Below are 22,685 nucleotides of genomic sequence, written 5' to 3' on the forward strand. Positions count from 1 at the left end.
AACGTAAGCATGACGGTGTGCCGGCAGGAGATTGAGGCGGCAGCGCCCAGGCCCGACTCCCGACCCCAGGCCGGCCGCGGCTTCTGGGTGCCTCTCCCGCCCCCGCGGCGTCCTGCCGCCCAGCCGCAGGGTCTGCCTGGCCTGGCGGGGGCCTCCCCAGGCCGCGGCGGCGCCCCCTACAGGCCGCGGCGGGCAGAGCGGGCGGAAGGAACCCGAGCCGAGCTGCCACCGTGTCCAAGCCGGGGCCGGAGCCCGAACCGGAGCCGAAGCCGGAGCCACCGCCGCTGGAGCGTCGCGGGCCCAGAGTCCGCGCGGAACGCCCTCCTCGCCGCCCGCCACGTCGCCGCGCCCGCCGGAGCCGCCGCGCCGCCCGCTCACACCTGAAGCGGCCGGGCCGGGCCCGCCTTGGCCCTCTGCTCGTCCTCCCTGCCCCGCACCGGCCTTCACTCTGGAGCGGCCCCGGCAGCCGCAGCAGGGGCGGCGGCGGCGGATCGAGGAGCTCTCCAGGTCGTCCCGGGAGAAGCTGCTGCAGTCCCGGGACAAGATGTTCTCCAAGTTCACCTCCATCCTGCAGCATGCCGTGGAGGCGGTAAGGCCGCGGGGCTGCGAGCGCACGACAGGCCGGGGATGGCGGCGGCCTACGTTCCCCGCCGCCGGCCCCGGGCAGAGAGAGCCTGGCGGCCTCGGCCCGGCGGCCCTAGGCGTCCCCGGCCCCGCGAAGGAGCGAGGCCCGGGGCGGGCGCTGCGGGGTCGTCGGGGCGCCGGGGGCCTCGGGCCTGGCTCTGAGCGGATCCCCTGCTCTCCTTCCTGCTCCGGGCCGGCCTGGAGCCCTTTTTCTCGCTCTAAGAGGGCAGGCGGGAGTCCCCGGGAGGAGCGACCGCTCCCGGCCGGGATCGGGGGTCGTCCGATTCCTCCGATGGGACCAGGGGAGTCGGGGAGCACCTGGCAAGGTCTTGGGGCGCTCCCCCGGACTCCCTGACCGTTAACCTTCTCCCTCAAAAAGTGGTCAGCGTTGACCGAGACAAAAGAAACGGCCTAACACTATTTGGGTTTGTTTTGTTTTGTTTGGGGGGGGGCGGGCAGGACGGGGTGCTCTTGCCGGGGGGCGCGGCTCTGGCAGGGAGGCAGCCCACCCGACCGGTTTCGTAATCTAGCCAGGTTTTGCTCTCGCGGGCCGGGCGGCCGGACTCAGCTGGATCTCCTTGATCGGTGTGAAATGCATTTGGAAGGTCTGATCGAGTGTGCTTTAGACATTTTCCAAGCCCTCACCCAGCACCAGGACCATCTGTTTCCTTTCTTCTCTTCCTTTCCTGGACGCTTTTCGTCTTTCCTGCAGTTGTACCCCGATTTGAGGATTTCAGACACCAGCATAGGGGGACAGCACTCAAATCTAACACTACTAAAAGAGAAGTAACTCATAAGAACGTGTCTTCCTGCTGATTCAGTGATAAGGGGTCGCATTGCTTTACTTCGGTTGTTTTACCTTAGGCTGGCAGAATTGCCCAAATCGAAAAATGCACCCTGAAGTTCATAACAAGTGCAGTTTTGCTAGACGTGCTACTTGGCTAGTTTTAGAAATGTCATTCTCTTTCTGTGTTTAGTTAATGTCATTCTCTTTCTGTGTTTAGTTTTTGGGTGACATAGCACATTCAGATCTACATAACTTTAAGGGGGGAAAACACACAATTTGCAATATAACAGTTTTTACGGCCAGATAAAAATAAAATGGATCTTTAAAACTCAGTAATGGAAGACTTTTGTACAGTTTTTAAGTGCTGTGTGGGAAATGTTTTGAGTCATTTTAGATCTGCTACAGGTTCTTGAGAAAAGGAATGTATCAAATCAGGCAAGACACGGTTTTTCATGAATGAAGAGCAGTATTGCTCTTGAGGGAGATGATAGCCTTAGACTCTAAGGCAATTTTTAATTTTTCTTTCTTGCGTATACACCAGCTACAGCACCTTACTTTTAGAATTCAATTAAAATTTATAAAAAACAGTGATATTTACATTTTATATTATTCCTTAACTTAAAATATCAAGAATCATTTACTTTTTTGACACTGAATACAGCTTCATACTGAGATAATTGGGGATAAGAATTTATTACATCATTTATATTCTATACTAATTCAGGCCGATATTTACAGAAATAAGTACTTAGAAAAAGAAAGATGGCTTTCAGTGCTCTCACAGTAAAGACTCATTTTTGTCCTGAGGCCTGTGTTTTCTGTCTGCATTATCTTCTTATAATTGTGTATGTTAGCATCTCCCAAATTATCCGTGTAAATTGTCTGACTCTGCCTCTGTAATATCCAGGTTGTCTGCTTTGCTGAGGTTAGAAAAAGAGTGGATTATATTCACCTGCCCCTGGGAGTTAATGCACTGCATTTAGAAAAGTAATGTTTTTATTTACTTAGCATTAATGTTTTCAATTGTGATACTTACTAGTTTACCTTGATAGGCAGTTAAATGTGATGAAAAATTTTTGGTGTACTTTTTTTTTTTTCTTTTCCCTTTTACCATTCTCTTGGAAATGAACCCATATGTAATGCTGAATAAGCCATCTTTGTGTTATTTGAAGAATATCTTTTTTTTCCCTAGCCCAAGATTGGTTTCCATTTATTCACTTCTGTTTATTTGCTTGACTTTTTTTCTATGGCCTAGTCTTACCATTCCTCAGTTCATTTCATTAGCTTTTCTCTATCCTCCTTTTAATTTGTTTGCCCAATTAGTATTTTCTGATATAGCATTGCAATTACGATTATCAGGGTTCTACAGAGAAGGGAGATAATCCTGCAGACAGATGCTGACATGACCTTTTTTCAATTGTGTCACTGTATGAATCTTTGTAATGTTTTCTCAACCATTTTGGTATTATTATTTTCTAGGTTTTTTGATTCAGTTGGATCCATCTTCAAATGTGTTTTTTAGGGTCAACCAGATACACATTCATTTAAATAGGGTTTAGGTGTAGAGTTTTCCTTATTGTTTAATTAATGATTTCTTCTCACTTCCTGTTAACTACTTAAAAGGATGACATACAACTAAGATGTTTTCAAAGATCAGTGCTTGAAGATGTGTTATTAATCTGATAGGCTACATTTTGAGTTTAGGAGAGAAATTCACACCTTGAGCGAAAACAAAAACTGTAATGTAACTCTTGCCTCCTTTTTCAGAAATGACAGCTTTCCTTCAGGATAGAAATGATTGGCTAGTAAGAGTCAGGAAATTAGCTAGTTGCCACAAGTCTGAAATCAGGCCTCTCATCTAATTAGTTCTGAGGTGGATCATTTTAGCCCAGCTTCTCCAAAGGATAAATAAAACACCTTCCATTAGTACAACTCAGTATTTGTTGAGGGCCTTAGTCTGTGTGAGGTAGTCTGCCAGGGACTAATATCTTGTAATTCCAGTCAGTTCCATCCTTGAAGGCAGATTTATTCCAGGAGGATAAAAGGGCAATGTCAGGGAAAAATGTTTTATCTGTCTTAACCAGTTAGTTCAAGGTAAGTCATCTTTCAGAATTTGGATGCATTATTATTTTCTTGTAAAATTATAATTAAGATTTAATGATGATTGTTGAAACTAGCAATTCCTTAAAAATCTACTCTGCAGTAGGAATTAAAATGTCAAATGAAACGTAGGTAGTGTTTTCTTAAGTGTATTCTTTTCCAGCAAGTGCTCTTTAACTGTCATCCTTTAGTCACGCAGCATACGTTTTAGGAGCCCATCAAGAAAGCACAGTGCGAGTTCACGGTGAGACTGCACTAGTAGGCAGAACAGACGCACAGGTTGAAGTATAAGCCGTGCCCAAGCTTGTGGCCTGGCCCCTAGAGCCAGACAGAGCAGGGTTCTGGGCTTGCCTCTGCCCCCTACTTGTTCACTGGACAACTTACTTAGTCTTTGTATGTTTCAGTTCCTCATTTTTGTTGTTCAGTCAGTGAGTTGTGTCCTACTCTTTGGGATCCCATGGGCTGCAGCACAGCTGGCTTCCCTCACAGTAAAATGGAAGTAATTAGACCTATCTGATAGAATTGTGAAAATTAGAATGACAGGTACTTAATGCAGTGCCTGGCACATAGTAAGTGCTTAATAAATGTTAATCATTATTGTTACTATTTGGATCATTGTTCTGTCAGTGCGTTCTGTAGGAGGAGGGGAGCAAGCACTTAGGACTGGAAGGCTCCCTGGAGGAAGTGAGACTTGAGCTGGACATACAGCAGCAGAGGATAGGTGGGGGGTGTCACAAAATTGCCCGGAGGAAGAAGCAATTTAAAAGAGTTGGGCCTGGAATGTTGATGATGCCTGTGAGGCTGCAGGCAGGGCTCTGAGAACACTACTTCTCATCTGAGTTATCAGCTGCTGCTGCTGCTGCTAAGGCACTTCAGTTGTGTCCGACTCTTCGCAACCCCATGGCCTGCAGCCTACCAGGCTCCTCCATCATGGGATTTTCCAGGCAAGAGTACTGGAGTGGGCTGCCATTGCCTTCTCTGGAGTTATCAGCTAGGTAGGTCCTTTTGTGTGGTAGGTATTTTGGGGAAAGAACTCCAGGTTTTTAATTACCAGTAGTGTTGCCTTCTGCAGGTCAGTGAATGGCTCTAAGTCTTGACAAGAGTTTGGGAAAAGTCAGAGTTTATTGTGAGAATTTAAGGCCACATGTAAGTGTAAACTTTGGCACTGTGCCTGGCACATAAAAGTGAAAGAAAAATGAAGTCACTTAGTCGTGTCTGACTCTTTGCAACCCCATGGACTGTAGCCTACCAGGCTCCTCCATCCATGGAATTTTCCAGGCAAGAGTACTGGAGTGGGTTGCCATATCCTTCTCCAGGGGATCTTCCCGACCCAGGGATGGAACCCTGGGTCTCCCGCATTGCAGGCTGATGCTTTACCAGCTGAGCCACCAGGGAAGCCCTGGCATGTACCTACTCACTAAATGGCAGCAGCTGCCCTGTATTCACTCAATAAACATTATTCAGTGTTTACTATGAGCCATCATTGACTTGGAAACTGGGGGTTCGGTGATGAACAAGATGATATAATCTTTGTAAACTCACTGAGTTCACAGTCTGGTGGAGGAGATGGATAACTCAACAGTCACCAGCATGGGCTCAGGGCTGGGAGAGAGGGAGCCGGCAGTCAGGGAGAGGATGCCGCAAGCACGTGTGGAAAGGACTGTGCCCTCGACAGGAAGTCTGGCCAGATTTCTCCGGGAAAGTGATATACCCTGGAAATTCCCTTGGAAAAATTAAACAAAGCGTAATATTTACACTTAACAAACTCAGTACATTTTTTGAAACACCAAATTTCATTTGGGTTTGTCCCAATTGTTAATACAGAATTAATTGATTAATAACACTTGTTAATACTGCATAAAGCTAGTGTGTTAAAAGGTCTATAACACAAGAGAAATTCTGTATATTTTGAGGAGATTCTAAAAATAAGTAGCTGATTAAAACTGACTTTTTAATCTAAAAGTTTCAGGAAGATTATTTTCCCAAATTAATTCTTTCTTTCTTATTTCTCTAATTTTTTTCTCAGTCTCCCACGAGTTTTCTCTCTCCATGTTCCTGAAGTATAGTAATGCCAAAGATTTTTAACTCCATTGTTAAGGATCTTAAAGTCTTTAAATTTTTTCATAGCCTTCTATTTGGAAATGAGATGAATATTTACATTCTCTTAATGCAGTACTATCAGAGTGGTGTGAATAGGCACGGATGAAAAAGTTGGCAGAAAGATATTGATGATTGCAGAAAATTTTTCAGGTCCATTTGTTTCCTGATTACGTTTCATCTTCTGGATTGAAACACTTAGATATCATGACCAATGTTTATAATTTACTCAGTAGTTTGGAAATTGTTTTGAAGGGTTTTGAACTTTGAGGTCTTTATGGGAGAACCAATCAAAATGGAACAAGTAGAAGTTCAGAAGTAACATGACCTCTTAGGTCATCTGTTTAGATGAATCTGTGAAAATGGGAGATTACACTGCCATAGTTGAGGTTCCCAAAATGGAAACCTATTTGCTATTATGAAAACTGGGTCAGCTGTACTTTCTGATGAAAATTTATTGACAATGCTAGGACTGGGAGAGCATGCTCTCTCTGTCACTCATTTTAAAGAACAGAAAATATTGTAAAGGTGCATCCAAATCTTTTTCTATCTGTTTAATACCCACTTAAAATACTTTTAAGTTTGCAATGAGATGGTTGAAGGGATATAGTTTTGGCCTTAAAACGTCTGAAGTAAATTTCAAAATCAAAAATGTGAGACGTTTTTGACTTTGTGGAATTTAAATTGGTAGTGTCTTGTTCCTGTGGTCATTTTGCTAAAAATATGCACTGCCTAATCTAGGCTTAAAAAGAAAAGATTGACTTTTGTATGTCATTGAAAATAGAGAACAGTTTTGCTCTGATTACAGGGCTGACTTTGGTATGTATTTTAGTAGTGGTGATGTGTAACTGTTACATAGCAGCTCTTTACTGTTTTGCATTTCAAAGTCCTAGGTACAAAGATCCCTGGTTATCAATAATTCATTTTACTGATACTTTAGTAATAGAATAGTGTGTGTTTTCATTGAACTCTGTTACTTTTGAAGTCATGTATAGTAACTACTTTCAGGGAAGGAGAAAAAAAACCCAATACTATAATTACTAATAACACTGATAAATGTGTTTTTCCTCTTTCTTAATAAATTATATTACTTTCTTGGATTTGACGTTGTCTTTGTTTCTCCTTGATAGTTGACATACAGAATCAAATTAAAGCTCATTCCTTATTAATATGCTGCTTTTGCATCATTAGTAGAAAAATACAGTTATATTTAATATGAAAATTTTAATGCCATTTTCTTAATTGTTGTGGTCTTTTTGTTTGTGTTTGTATAGCTTGCACCTTCTCTTCCTTTACAAGAAGATTTTGTTTACCACTGGAAGGCAATTACCCATTACTATATAGAGACTTCAGGTAAGAAACCATGCTGATATTAATTAAACAGAAAATTTATGAAATATTAAAATACAAACTACTCTTCAAAGTTATTTTGCATGAAACTTATAAGCAATTTATTTTCATTCCTCTCATTCAAAAATACAGCTGTTGAACACCCATTGTGTGTCAGTGTTGTTCTGGGCACTGGGTGGTATGCCACTCAAATAGACAAAATATCTGTCCTAACAGAGCTTGTATGTTGATGGTTGTTGTTTAGTTGCTAAATTGTGTTTGACTCTTTGCACCTCCATGGACTATGTAGCCTGCCAGGCTCCACTGTCCATGAAATTTTCCAGGCAAGGATACTGGAGTGGGTTGCCATTTCCTTCTCCAGGGGATCTTCCCAACTCATGGATGGAACCCTGCGTCTCCTGCATTGACAGGCTGATCCTTTACCAGTGAGCCAGTCAGGAAGCCCAGATATATTGATTGTATTAATCACTCTGTCATGTCCGACTCTTGAGACACCATGGACTGTAGCTTGCCAGGCTCCTCTGTCCATGGGATTCTCCAGACAAGAATACTGGAGTGGGCTGCCATTCCCTTTTCCGAGATATATTGATTAGGAGGAAGCAAACAATAGACAAGTTCTCATAGTGTGTCGGATGATAAGTGCTAAGGAGAAAATGAAGCAGGCTGAAAGGGATAGAAGTGTTTGGGGAGTGGGGACAGAGCCATTGGAGACAGACGGCTCTTTAAGATTAGAGAAATCCTCATTACCCCAGGTGACTTCTGAGCTGAATCTGAAGGAAGGAGGAAGCAAGCCTGGAGGTGTCTAGGGAAAAGATCCAGGAGGGCGCGCAGTGCACACTCCCTGAGGCTGCAGGGTGCAGCACTTGGCATGCACTGGGGACCGCAGGAAGTGTGGCTGGAACAAAGTGAACAAGGAGAGAAATGGGAGGGGTTGACATCGACAGGGGAGGGGCGCAAGTTCACCCAAGGCCTTGAAGCCATTGCGAGGGCTTTGGCTTTTACTCTAAGATGGGGGAGCCTTTAAAGGGTTTTGAGCAGAGGTGTAACATAATCGGCTTTAAAGAGATCACTCTGGCTTCTGCAAGAAACTTAGATTGCAAGTGTGCAGAGGTGAAGTTGGTAGAACAGGGGACTGTTGCAATGGTCTGAGCAATGTCGGTGGCTCAGACCAGGGTGGACGTGTGAGAAGTGATTGTACTCTGGGTATATTTTAAAGAAAGTTGTTAATGGATTGAATATTGGGTATGAAAGAATAAGAATGAAGGATAACTCCAAATGTTGGGGCTTAGGCAGTTGGAATAATAGAAGGAGCACTCATGGAGAATGGGATGAGGAGATTCCGGGAGGAGCAGGTTTGTGAGAACATTTTGGACTTGTTTAATTTGAGACACCCATTGTATGTGCAGCTGGATATTGTCAAGCAGACAGTAAGAAAAAGGGATCTGGGATTTAGGGTGGAGGAATAAACTAGACATGGAATTGAGAATCATTAGCATGTAAGTAGGACTTCCCTGGTGGCTCAGAGGGTAAAGTGTCTGCCTGCAATGCGGGAGACCTGGGTTCGATCCCTGGGTCGGGAAGATCCCCTGGAGAAGGAAATGGCAACCCACTCCAGTATTCTTGCCTGGAGAATCCCATGGACACAGGAGCCTGGCGGGCTACAGTCCATGGGGTCGGACACGACCAAAGAGTCCAAAGAGAGACACCACTGAGCGACTTCACTTTCATTTCACTTAAGTGGGATTTAAAGCCATGAGACTAGCTGAGATTACCCAGGGATAGCTACAGACAGAAGGAAGAAAAAAAGTATTCAGGAACTGAGCCCTCATACTCAGTGTTCAGCGATTAGGAAAATGAGAATGACAGCAAGCAAAGGAGATTTTGCTTTTGCCAGTGATGAGCCAGACTGCCAAGAGAGAATGGTGTTCTTGAAGCTGGAAGTGGAGAGAAGGATCAAAGTGTCTAATGATGTCAAGTTGATGAAGGCTAGGAATGGATCATTGGATTCAGCCATGAGGAGCTCATCAGTGGCCTTGATAAGGGCCCTTTTAATAGCAAGAAAGAGAGAGGAGACCTGATTGGAGAAAGTGTAAGAGACAATGGACAGAGAACATATTTGGATGGTGTGTGAAGACCGCTCTCTTGAGGAGTGTTAGTGGAAAGGAGAGCTGAGAGACAGATCAACAGCCGCAGGGAGAAGTGGCCTTGGGTGGGGGTAGGGGGGTTAATTTTTTTTTTTAAGATGGAAGGTACTTCCATTTGTACTTTGGTGAGAATGAGCTGGTAGAGAAGGAAAGGTGGGACGAGAGTCATAGGAGATAATTTCTGAGCCATATCCTTAAGTTGGCAAGTGGGTTATGGGATCCTAGTGCATTAGCGAAGGCTTAGCCTTCATAGGTTTATGGACAGCTCACATCCATAAAATTAAGGCAGAAAGGAAAACATATGGGTGTCAATGCAGGAAAAGAGTGGACATGGTGTGGACGTCTTTGGAAGTTATCTTCTTTGTGCTTCAGTCTTTCTTAGTGAATAGGCTGAAGAGCGAATATGGGGAAATGTGAATAAATTAGGTCAAAGTTTGGCAAAGTTTTTCTGTAAAGGGTCAGACAGTAAATATCTTAGGCTTTGTAGGCCATACAGTCTCTGTTGCAACTATTCAATTCTGTTGTTACAGTGCAAAAGCAACCTTCCATAATACATTAAAAGAAGAGCATTCCTTTGTTCCAGTACAACTTTATTAAAGCAGATGGCAAGGCTGGGTTTGTTCCCTGAGCTGAAGTTTGGCAACCTCTGAAATAGGAAATAGAGTAGTAGCCTTGCTCCATAAGCCTCTGGGCTCCCTTAAGGAATATAGAGGTCAACGCTAGTGGATGTGCAGATTGAACACATATTTTTTTAACTGAAAGAATACATGAAGAAACAAAAAGTTGATTTGGCAGGCTGGTGGGGTCATAGATAATTCTTTAAAAGTAAGAAATTCCTCATTTTTATGTAATAAGTGATAGCAAACTATCTATATATACACCTTTAAATGTGAAGTGTAATTTTCACCTCAATTTGGATGTTTAGATGGCACATCTATAGAAAAGGTTTTTGACAGGAGCAATCTTTTCAAAAAATGGCTATTCTTAACCCTTGTGAGTTTTTCACCCCTCCATAGTCTTAAGGAAATGCTTTAAAGGAAGGCCTGTAAGTTCTTGCTGTAAATGATTTTTTTTTTGCAATCTCATAGCAAAAGCAAGTGTATATGTTACAATAAAGTATGGGACAAAAAAGTGGGTCAGGCACAGAGAGAGAAGGAAGCAGGGAGAAAACTAGGAGGCGGGGTCTGACCCCGGGCTTGAGGATGAGCAGTAACTTTTGAGGTAGATAAGGAGGGCAAAGGCATTTCAGTAGAAGGAATAGCTTATGCAAAGGCGCTGGGGTCTAAACATGGTTTAGGATGGTGAGAGTGGACAGCAGAAACTAGATCTTCTAGGGAGCTCGGATTTTAATCCTGTCAAGTTGAGCTAATAGTTCATTTATTTCTCAAAAAAAAGGTCTTTTTGACTGTTTTTCTCCATAAATATGTGTAATCAAACCATGCTTAAATATTCATTCTTTCCTGGAATGTTTATATAAAACAGGTGAAAAAATACTTGTAAAAAGTAAATTTCAAATAAAATTACACACCATCTTTTATTAGCCCTAGGCTACTCATTTTAGAAGAAAATGAAGTGAGACATCATAAGTTAACATTCTTTGAATTCTTACTGTGTGCTAAGGCACTGGGCTTCACACACATTATTTCGTTGAAATCATACAGTAGCACTTACTGGTTTGATCAGCTCCATTTCACAGATGTTGGTACTGAGGCTTAAGTAGTTTGCCCAGGTCACCCAGCTAAAAGAGACAGAGCCAAAGCTTGAATCCAGGTTGTCCAAGTCCAGGACTCACGCTCTTAATACTATCCCATACTCAGTCGTATTTGATACGTCCTCCTGGGAACAAAAGTGACTCTTCTCTTTGCCTTGTTTTCTCCATAAGCCTTTAGTATTATGGTTTAGTCTGTGTGTGTATATATACACATACATGTGTAAGTGTACAGACGGAGCTTTATATCATCAGATACACAGCATACCAGGATTGTATTGCACAAGCTATAGCAGTACTAAGCAAAGAACAATAGAGACATAAAAAAACTTGTCATTCCTTAATACACTTTATATTTAAACATTTTATAACACTTCACATTTTATAAGAGTAATTTAACCCTTATATAATAAATTTAGGTTGGTAAAACCATGTGTTTTTACTATGTTAAAAGTATTCATTAATTTTTACTTTAAAAAAACCAGTATTTTGTAAGAATTTTCCTGAGAAGCAGCTTTTACTTTGGGAGTAGATATCTGCTGATGAGAGGAGATGTCAGAAATTTTCAATAGAGGGTTTTTTTTGGGCTCTTCATGTTTTCAGATCTGGAGATGAATTGGGGGCAGTTCAAGTCTTGACTTCCCAATATTACAAAGCAATGTTCATGCTAAGTCGCTTCAGTCCTGTCTGACTCTTTGCAACTCTGTGGACTATAGCCTACCAGGCTCCTCTGTCCAAGGGATTCTCCAGGCAAGACTATTGGAGTGGATTGCCATGCCCTTCTCCAGGGGCTCTTCCTGACCCAGAGATCAAACCCATGTCTCTTAGGTCTCCTGCATTAGCAGGCAGGTTCTTCCCACTAGTGCCACCTGGGAAGCCCACAAAGCAATGTAGCAGTGATCAAAACCAAGCCTGTCCTCTCCGCATATCCTGCATTATTCAGCTTAACATTCAAGGCCAACTTATTTTTGTATAAAGAGACCTAAAGTTTAGAGATGGCAAGAATACACAGAACTGTACAAAAAAGATCTTCACCACCCAGATGATCACGAAGGTGTGATCGCTCACCTAGAGCCAGACATCCTGGAATGTGAAGTCAAGTCGGCCTTAGGAAGCATCACTACGAACAAAGCTAGTGGAGGTGATGGAATTCCAGTTGAGCTGTTTCAAATCCTAAAAGATGATGCTGTGAAAGTGCTGCACTCAATATGCCAGCAAATTTGGAAAACTCAGCAGTGGCCACAGGACTGGAAGAGGTCAGTTTTCATTCCAATCCCAAAGAAAGGCAATGCCAAAGAATGCTCAAACTACCGCACAATTGCACTCATCTCACACGCTAGTAAAGTAATGCTCAAAATTCTCCAAGCCAGGCTTCAGCAATATGTGAACTGTGAACTTCCAGATGTTCAAGCTGATTTTAGAAAAGGCAGAGGAACCAGAGATCAAATTGCCAACATCCTCTGGATCATTGAAAAAGCAGGAGAGGTTCAGAAAAACATCTATTTCTGTTTTATTGACTATGCCAAAGCCTTTGACTCTGTGGATCACAAGAAACTGGAAAATTCTTCAAGAGATGGGAGGTCAGGAAGTAACAGTTAGAACTGGACATGGAACAACAGATTGGTTCCAAATAGGAAAAGGAGTACATCAAAGCTGTATATTCTCACCCTGCTTATTTAACTTATATGCAGAGTACATCATGAGAAACGCTGGGCTGGATGAAGCACAAGCTGGAATCAAGATTGCTGGGAGAAATATCAATAACCTCAGATATGCAGATGACACCACCCTTATGGCAGAAAGTGAAGAGGAACTAAAAAGCTTCTTGATGAAAGTGAAAGAGGAAAAGTGAAAAAGTTGGTTTAAACCTCAACATTCAGAAAACTAAGATCATGGCATCTGGTCCCATCACTTCATGGCAAATAGATGAGGAAACAGTGGCAGACTTTATTTTTTGGGGCTCCAAAATCACTGCAGATGGTGACTGCAGTCATGAAATTAAAAGACACTCCTTGGAAGAAAAGTTATGACCAACCTGGACAGCATATTAAAAAGCAGAGACATTACTTTGCCAACAAAGGTCCGTCTAGTCAAGGCTATGGTTTTTCCAGTAGTCATGTATGGATGTGAGAATTGGATTATAAAGAAAGCTGAGTGCCGAAGAATTGATTCTTTTGAACTGTGGTGTTAGAGAAGACTTTTGAGAGTCCCTCAGACAGCAAAGAGATCCAACCAGTCCATCCTAAAGATCAGTCCTGAGTGTTCATTGGAAGGATTGATGCTGAAGCTGAAACTCCAATACTTTGGCCACCTGATGCAAAGAACTGACTCATTGGAAAAGACCCTGATGCTGGGAAAGATAGAAGGTGGGAGGAGAAGAGGACAAGAGAGAATAGGATGGTTGGATGGCATCACTGACTCAATGGACATGAGTTTGAGTAAAGTCCAGGAGTTGGTGATGGACAGGGAGGTCTGGTGTGCTACAGTCCATGGGGTTGCAGAGTTGGACACAACTGAGTGACTGAACTGAACTGAAAGTTTAGATCTTCTGAACTGGCTAATTGAAATAACTTTTTTAAATTATAAATGCATACAAAGTTCTGAGGTTATTTGTTTTTTTTTCTGATCATGTTTCCATTTCCATACCCCATAAATGGTTCCTTTTCTGAATTATTATGCATGAGTATTAGCTTTAGAATATCTTTCAGAATATAGATTGTATTTGAATAAGATATAAACCTCACCCGTGTGAACAATTCAGATTTTTCTCTGAATAGAAACAGGGAAATACAAAGAGTATTTTAGGTGCAAATGTACAATTTAAAAATGTTTGAATACTTGATGAATGTCTTTATTTTTTAGATGATAAAGCCCCGGTGACAGATACAAATATTCCATCTCATCTGGAACAGATGTTAGTTATCTTAGTACAAGAAGAAAATGAACGGGAATTTGGAGAGACGGGGCCATGTATGGAATATTTACTTCATCACAAGATCTTGGAAACATTATATACCTTAGGGAAAGCTGATGTAAGTTCCTAATCCACATGATGTTCTTAGGCAAGTACATGTAATATATGTTTTCATGTCTTAGAGATAAAGAAGCTGCCAAGCACTAAATTTAACTGTAGAGGTGTATATTAAGCATGGAAGGATTCAAGTCAGTACATGAAAAAAAAAGAAAGTTGTATGGCCTGTATGAGTATGACTTTCCATAGAGGTAGCAAAGCTCCCACATCCTCTAGACAACTGGTACTTAGGCTGCTTAGAATTACAGTATAAACATTTATAAAAATCTACTCAAGTGCAAATGCTCAGAATCAAAGGAAATGAGAAGGATCCCATTGAATATTGGGTTACAAAAATTATTTTTCATAATCCTGAAAGAAAATATCACTGATCATTCTGACATTAACACTTCTGATGAGTGGAACCAGTTCAAGTAAGTCTCTTTGATGAATCTTCCTCCTCTTTAAAAATAAAGAGTTGATCAGCAACAGGCCTCCCCCAGCTCTAAAAATTGGTGCTTCTGTTCTGTGAATTTCTGTAATATATGTGAAAATCAAACTAAAGAAATCTCAAACAGATGTTTAAACAGCAAATAGAATTATGAAGTCGTATTGAAGACGATTTCCTTTTAATTAAGTCTGTAATTCTCCAATTCATTTTTAGGTTAGATTCATTCAGTTTATATTTTCTAGCTAAATATCTACTCACTAGTATCTTCCAATTCATTCCCTTCCTCCCTCCTTTTTCCTGTCCTTTATAGAGAGAGATTATGCAACATTATATTGAACAAATATTAATCAATTTCTGAGCAAATGTTAGTAATTATTCTACTGGGAATTTTATTTTGATATTGATGATTATAAATATTGTATTTTATCTGTATAATTTAAGGTATTTACTATCTTCACATACTATTGGGCTTAAGATTATAGCTTATGCTATTTCCATATAATGTGTCTATGTTGATGTTTTGGAAATGTTTTGTGACTATTTTAAATCTGAGTCAACATAAGCAGGTTAATTTTAGAACGTGTAACCTTGCTAACTCATACTCTCTTAATTTACAGCATGCGTAATCGTCAGGTTTATCTGCCTTTCAGCAAATATTTAAAACAATTGGCATGTTATCAAAACTTATTTATTAAATATTCATTGCCTATAATAATCATAATGTAAATAATTTTGTGACTAATTTAAAATAGCATTGTTAGATTAAATCACAGCCATTTATACATCAGATCAGATCAGTCGCTCAATCGTGTCCGACTCTTTGCGACCCCATGAATCGCAGGATTCCTTTATTTACATACATGTGTTAGACTTTATTTACTCCTCCATATATATGATGAAAGGTTATTGATTACCTGTCATAAATGTAAGTGATAAGATGCTGCCTTTGCCTGGGCCAGGGAGTTTCCTTTTACCCTAGCATTTAGAACATTAACAGCTTGGCATTACCTGAACCAAACTCCAGTCTCCATGGCACATTATCACCATGCTGTTTGTGATTACATCAGTCTTTGGTCTCACACACTCTTATAAATTTTATTTATAGAATACCAGTCAGTAATAATTTGATTCAGAATTTTATTTAGACAAAGTCATTAACTGTTGTCTAATTGCATTGATTTTTGAAGGTGGAATACATTCACATACATTGTCTCTGGTTTTTTTCAAGCTTTTGAGTAAATAAGTTTGCACTGTCTGTTTTTTTCTTGTTTGTGTTTTGTTCTCCTGCACCCAGTGTCCTCCAGGAATGAAACAGCAAGTCTTGGTGTTCTATACCAAACTCCTGGGGAAAATCCGGCAGCCACTGCTCCCGCACATCAACGTGCACAGGCCCGTGCAGGTAGCTCCTTCCCTTTACATCGAACTATTTGGTTCGCTGCTTTTTGCATAGAAGTAATTTTATATGATTTTTCTAAGAGTAAAAATAACATGCAAAGTAGCACATGTTGATACTTGAAACTTTCTTGATGCATGACATTGTATTAAATGCACTTCATGTCTCTATATTTCTCTCTTAAAATTTTATACATTAATTTTACCATTTACTTACTTCCATGACATCTCAAGAAGTTTATTAAATACCTCACTAATTTTTTAGAATAACATGTTTGAAAAACTTGATACTAGCACCTGTTTGATACAGGTGATTGCAAATAGTGTTCTTTCTGGAAAATGCAATGTATTTGCATTATTTAAAATTTTAAATATCCTGAAAGTGAATGAATGGCTGTTTAGATACTTGTTAAAAAAATAGCCTAAGTTTAAATTTTGTTTTAAATTTTTTGACAGAAGCTGATTCGACTGTGTGGTGAAGTCCTTGCAACGCCAACAGAAAATGAAGAAATTCAGTTTCTCTGCATTGTGTGTGCAAAGCTGAAACAAGATCCCTATTTGGTTAATTTTTTCCTGGAGGTATAGTTTACTTCTTGTCAACCTTCAAAGTATGTGTGTATTAAAATTATCATGAGAATTGAATTCTCTAAATAATATTAGAAGAAATTATATTTTGTGAGTAACAGCCTGTTTTACTTCCCCAGAATTATTTTCATTTAGGAGCACTGTTTTATTTTAACCTGAAATCTCCTGAGAAAAACTGCTCTCAAAGAATGTGACTGAACCACATGTAGGGAGCAGAACAGGGGCTGGACAAATACAAAGCTGCAGCTTAGGAGCACAGCTCGAAGGGCAAATGTGGAAGAGGGAAGTCACGGGAGTTTTTAAGCTATCATATTTTCAGCCAGGCTTGCTCAAGCATGGTGTGTGGGTAACCTGACCTAGGGAAAGAATGGTGTGTGTAGATTTGGACAAGATGTGAAACATCACGAGTCACCTCCCCACCCTGGTATAGCATTTTATTGCTCTGCTAATTGGTACTGTTTTTTCCTAGCCATAGTCACCAAATTGTGGTTTACTTAAATCAGTTAATATTTGGATTTTATTTCCAGTTTTAAATTAGAAAATAACTCTTCTGTTTTTCCTGCTTTCGTTTACTTTTTTTTAGCAGTAGTCATTTAGAAATATATTAGGGAAAATGTTGGTGTTTTTTACTTTTTAAAAAAAGGTTTTTTTTTATCTTTTTTTTTTTTTTAGATTGAGGTGTGTTATACACAGTACAGCTCAGTGTCTCTGATTCTGTGAGTTTGACAGACACAGTTTTATAACCACCACTGCAGTCAAGATACACAGCAGCTCCATCTCCTTACCTCATGTCCCTTCCCAGTCATCCTATTTCTACCTCTGCCCCTAGCAATCATTGATCCGTTTTCATCCCAAGTTTTCTCTTTTTCAGAAAGTCGTAAAAATATAGTCAGCCTTTTGAGTCTGGTTTTTCTTTATTTCACTTCCATGCATTTGAGAGTCTTCTGTGATTTTGGTCACAAACAGATACTACTTTATACTACTGAGTAGTGTTCTGTTGTATGGATGTACCTCCGTTGTTTATCCATTCACCAGCTGAGGGATTTTGGGGCCAGTTTGAGATAATTACAAATGAGGCCATCGTAAACATTCACAGATTTTTGTGTGGACTTAGATTTTCATTTCACTTCTGGAAGTACCTAAGAGTAGGATTTCTGGATCATGTAGTAGTAAGTGTGTATTTGCAAAACTCTTTCCAAGTGGGTTTATCATTTTGCAGCCCAGGGACAACATATGAGAGCTGTTGTTCCTCGTCCTTGTCAGAGTGGGTGTTTTTTGTTGTTGTTGTTTTGTTTTTAAAACTTTTAGCCATTCTAATAGATGGGTTCATTTTTTATTTCATTTTATTGAGTAAGTAATTCAGGATATTATTCTGCACTGTTACTGCGGGTAGGTAAGCACCTACCTTACCAAGCTGCAAAATTGCGTGGATTTAAATTTCTAAGTTAGTGTTAAGGACTATGAATACCTGTTTTTCATGACATATATTTTGAAAATTTGCTTCAAAATGATTATAATAGCCTTGTGATATAAACATATCAAATATCTTGATTTGGCTAACTGTGAGATTTTTCTTCTCAAAGTTCATTTTTAGTTAAGTTTGCTTGGGTAACCAAATTACTTTAGATGCATAGATTTTTTCCCAAGCTTAAGCTTTAAGGAGATTTTCTCAGAATCTCTGATACTTGTTTCAGAAGTACACAGCCATAGATCAGAAACTGAAAATTTGCAGGCATATGTATGGCTGCCTGTCTTCAGAGAAACATTTACAGGTAGACCTCAGCATAAAAAGCACCCTTCTGAATTAGTGTCATGTCTGCTGTGATCCCACATTTTTATAGCACCTACTTCTCCAAAGCCTGGGGTGGTAGGTGACTCCATTTTCTGAACTGACTTGACTATTCCTATGCTTTTAATATTAAATTTTAATGCTTTTAATGTCAGTTATTACAGTCTCCCTGGCATTAGAGTCATTTATGTGCATTTTATTTTCTCTTCCTTGTCAGTAAGTTCCTTGAGAACAAGGATTCTATTTTATTAATCTTTGGGTCCCCATAGCTTCTCTGGTATCTAGCACAATGCGCAATAACTGTTTAATTAACACATTGAATGAATGAATCTTTTGAGACATGCAGCTTTGTTACTAGTATGATAGTAATAGAGCTTCCCTTGTGGCTCAGCTGGTAAAGAATCCACCTGCAGTGTGGGAGACCTGGGTTTGATCCCTGGATTGGGAAGATCTCCTGGAGAAGAGAAAGACTACACACTCTAGTATTCTGGCCTAGAGAATTCCATGGACTGTGTAGTCACGGGGTCGCAGAGTCAGGCACAACTGAGCGACTTTCACTTTCACTAGTAATGGAAGTACTTTGCATTTCTCAAGCATATATCCCTTGAAATCTAATCTCTTGCTTCGTTTACATCAGCCAGTAGATGCGTTTGCTATGAGTTAAATGCAGATGGTAGATAGGTTAGAAACATTCTTTGCTGTAAAGGAGTTGGTAGTCTGGTGATGAGCGAAGACTAACGTTCAAATACTGTAATCTAAGGTAGAGTAAGGCGAGTATCATAAGAAAGATAAGAGTAAGAAAGTTACAGAGTAAATGCCCCTAAAACTTGACAGGATGAAGAGATCACATCTGCTTGGTCATTAGGAGGGAGCATGGAAGAGTCTGTCCTTGAAATGAGCCTTGACAGATGTTTGAATAAGAATGGGCGAGCACAAGTAAAGGAGTGAAGATAGGGAGTCCGTGGTGTGATTCACAGTTTAATTAGGCTATGTAGTAAGAAAGGGACCCAGACGGATAGATTGGAATTGTCAAAGGCTTTGAATTCGTGCTTGCTTGCAGAGCTTTTTTAAAATGCAGATCCCTTGGTTCCACCTCCAGATATTTTCATTCTGCATTTTTATCAAGCCCCACAGAAAACCGCGAGCCAGCAGTCCTGAGTTGAGAAACACTAGTTCAGGGAGTGAGTGCTGAAAGTGAAAGTGTTAGTTGCTTAGTCATATCCGACTCTTTGTGACCCCAGGATTGTTCTTCCTCTTGCCATTCTTATCCGAGATGCTACTCCCAACAACCGTATTAACATTTTAGATGGAATAAAATATTTGACATTCATAGAAACTATAATACGCAGTTGACTCCATAGGAAATTGGGAAGTTGTTTGGAATATTCATTCAGTTCCATAGGATTGTTTTCTTCTAATATATGTGCTATGAGCTCAATTTCTCAATAAGATTGGTCTAAACTATTAATAGCAATAAAAGTGATTTATAATATTTATCATGTAATTTTGGAAGTGGAACTTTGACTTTATTCAGCATTTAATGCACTTCTCTGATGAAGCACTCTGATAGGTCCTGCAGAGAAGCTGATTTATGATGAATTCTAAATTGTGTGTGTGATTTGATTTTTTTGCTCTTGTGTTTAAATAGAAAGCAGGAAACCTTTGCCTGGAAACTAATGATTTGCTTCCAGTTAGGTTCTTTTTGTGTTTGGCTGTGTACAGTGTGGGGAGGGGGTCAAAATATTTCAAGCAAATCTTCGTTTTTATCTTCAGAAACACTAACAAGAATGTCCTCAGGGTATTGAGTTATATTTACAGAGCAGAGGTATAAGGAAAAGCCTTAGAAAAATCATCTTAGAAACTAATTTTAGAAGAATCGGCATTAGGGTTATTTATTTTTAGTAGGCCAGTGATGAGAAAACAATTAACGGCAGCTGAAACTTCCTGAATCTTATTTTTTCCTCACTAACGTCAGTTGTTTTCAGTAGCAGTCAAATAATTATTACTAATATTGTTCATTGTTTACAGTCAGTGTAAAACATTTTGTAGATCCTGTTCTGAAGACTGTGATAAATGTCTATGTAATTTTAAGACATCTAAACCACAGTTTGTTTAAGTCTAGGTATTTTCATTTGTCATAACACTTTTATCTGTTGTGACAGTGGCCAGATATTGAGTGTTGATTACAGAAAAACACATTAAAATATGATTTCTGTTCTGTAAGGCTTTTGACGTGAATCTTACAAAACATGTGTTCCTTTTCAGAACAAGTTTAAATCATTGGTTTCCCAAGGAGGCCCAAATGCAATTTCAGAAGATGTATTAAAAAGTCAAGATTCCTTGTCAACAGATACAGGCCAGTCCTGTCAGGCAGAGGAACCGCTGGGCGCTTCTGGAACGGAAGATCAGCCTTCTCATCAGATGGGTGACCTGTCCACGAGCTTGGAAAACCTCAGTGTCACTGCACTCCCAGAGGCTACAGTTGTTCGTCCAAACCAGGATTACAACCTAGTGAATTCTTTGTTAAATCTTACTAGAAGTCCTGTGAGTCATCTTCTTTTCTTTTTTTTCCCCCTAACATAATCACCATTAAATGCATAGAAAAAAAAATTCTATTTTTATTTTGGCATAAAACGTTAATCTGTTTAAGGGGAATTTTTCCAAACAACCTGAGGTACGTCTGATTCAAGCACCGTAAGGGTGTGTGTTTTTCCCCTCAGGATGGCCGAATAGCCGTGAAAGCCTGCGAGGGCTTGATGCTCTTAGTGAGCCTGCCGGAGCCAGCCGCCGCCAAGTGCCTCACGCAGAGCACATGCTTGTGCGAACTGCTCACCGACAGGCTCGCCTCCCTGTACAAGGCCCTACCTCAGTCAGTGGACCCCTTAGATATTGAAACAGTGGAAGCAGTTAACTGGGGGTAAGAGCCGCTGTTTGTGTTTTCCTATGAACGTGACCTCTTAAACATACACTTTTAAATCCATTTGCGTTTTGCAGTGATAGACCTCTTTAGGTTTGAAAAATATAACATTGCTAGTCATCATTAAACCAGATTGTTGTTTTGAAGCTTGCTTTGAACTTTGTTATCAGGAACGAATTGGCGTGGTAACAGTTTAGGTGTTACATAGTTAAGCTATTTCCCTTTGTCTCTTGTAGTGATCAGTTAATACCTTAAGATCGATAACTTTATCTGACTATATTTTTTTAAAAACCAAAAAACTTGTGTGGAACCTCACCTCCCACCTCTCACCTGTTTCCCCCAGCGTTACGGCTACCCTCTTGATTCTCATATGGAAACAGGATTACTGCAGAACATTTGTAAGTTATTAAAAGTGTGAAAGTACTTCAGGCGTGTCCTGACTCCTTGCGACCCCACGGACTATACAGTCCATGGGGTTCTCCAGGCCAGAGTACTGGAGTGCATAGCCTATCCCGCCCCCAGTGGATCTTCCCAACCCAGGAATCGAACCGGGGTCTCCTGCATTCCAGGCAATTCTTTACCAGCTGAGCCACAAGGGAAGCTCATTAAAAGTGTAAAGCAGCAAAAATAAAATTACTCGTAATCCCACCACTTGTAAGCAGCCTAACATTTTTGACATCAGACCTGTTACTGTTTCTATGTGCATTTTTAACCTTTCTTTGGTTTATACTTGTTTTTTTTCCACCCTGTATTCTGTCAACATCTGTAGGCCAGACCCACTTCTTAACTTCACTACTGAGTAGTATTTTAAGGCAGGAAGAGAAGCAGGCCAGTCCGTTCCTTTTGCCGTCCCTCCTTTATGCTCCTTTCCTTTTGTCCTAGAGGCTGAGAACTTCCAACTTTCCATTCCTATTACTCAGTCAAATTTATGGTAGAAATATGAGGAGCTGTCTCAGTGGTTTTTCTGCTGTAGCTCCATTCTCCACTTAATGAGTGAAAATTATTTGCAACTTTTATCTAAAAAGTTTTATCTTTGGCTTTCATGTATAAAACCCTCTTCTGATTGTCATCCAGTCTCACCCGCCTGAATATATCATCCTGTGTGTTCATTCACCGGCCTTTATCTCCCCGTATGCTTTGAATTGAATTAATGCTTTCGAATAACTCTGTGTTCTTCTGTGTCCTATAGCTTGGACTCATATAGTCATAAAGAAGATGCTTCAGCATTTCCCGGAAAAAGAGCCTTAATTTCATTTCTCTCCTGGTTTGATTATTGTGATCAACTCATAAAGGAAGCACAAAAGGTTTGAATATTTTGTTGTTTATTGATAACTTAAAAATGTAAATAACTACTGAGTGAATTTGAATACTCAATCTATATTCATAAATGTCTTAATTGTCTTAGGATAGATAGCACAGTTAGTGAAATAAATAAAATGAAATAACAAACCCTCCAAAAGTATATATGTGTTTGTGCATGTGTGCATGTATGTGTATTACAGCATACACATCTGGTATGTATGTATATGTGTATGGCATACACATCATGTATGTATGTATGATTTATCTGGAATAAATGACAGTTAAGTTCTGCCCTTATGTTTCTTTAAGTATTATAGCACAACCCTTTACAAGGTAACATTGGCTTCCCTGCATTTCTCCTCTTTGGGGAGATGTTAATACAATAAGCGGTTGGGATAATATTTTTATCCTGTTTGTCTTTATTCTTGG

General features: G+C 40.2%; 1 protein-coding gene across 1 annotated transcript in view; it reads left to right on the forward strand.

Moving 5' to 3' along the window:
* The first annotated feature begins 365 nt into the window (after positions 1-365).
* The window catches only part of FHIP2A (FHF complex subunit HOOK interacting protein 2A), a 34,690-nt gene continuing 12,370 nt past the window's right edge, over positions 366-22,685 (forward strand). The window contains 8 exon segments of the mRNA NM_001077948.1: positions 366-589; positions 6,883-6,961; positions 13,673-13,842; positions 15,566-15,670; positions 16,120-16,242; positions 20,303-20,581; positions 20,758-20,954; positions 22,144-22,258. Of these exon segments, the coding sequence (NP_001071416.1) occupies positions 545-589; positions 6,883-6,961; positions 13,673-13,842; positions 15,566-15,670; positions 16,120-16,242; positions 20,303-20,581; positions 20,758-20,954; positions 22,144-22,258 (1,113 nt within the window). The 5' untranslated portion in view covers positions 366-544.

Source organism: Bos taurus, chromosome 26, assembly GCF_002263795.3.
Source record: "Bos taurus isolate L1 Dominette 01449 registration number 42190680 breed Hereford chromosome 26, ARS-UCD2.0, whole genome shotgun sequence".
Taxonomy (NCBI): domain Eukaryota; kingdom Metazoa; phylum Chordata; class Mammalia; order Artiodactyla; family Bovidae; genus Bos; species Bos taurus.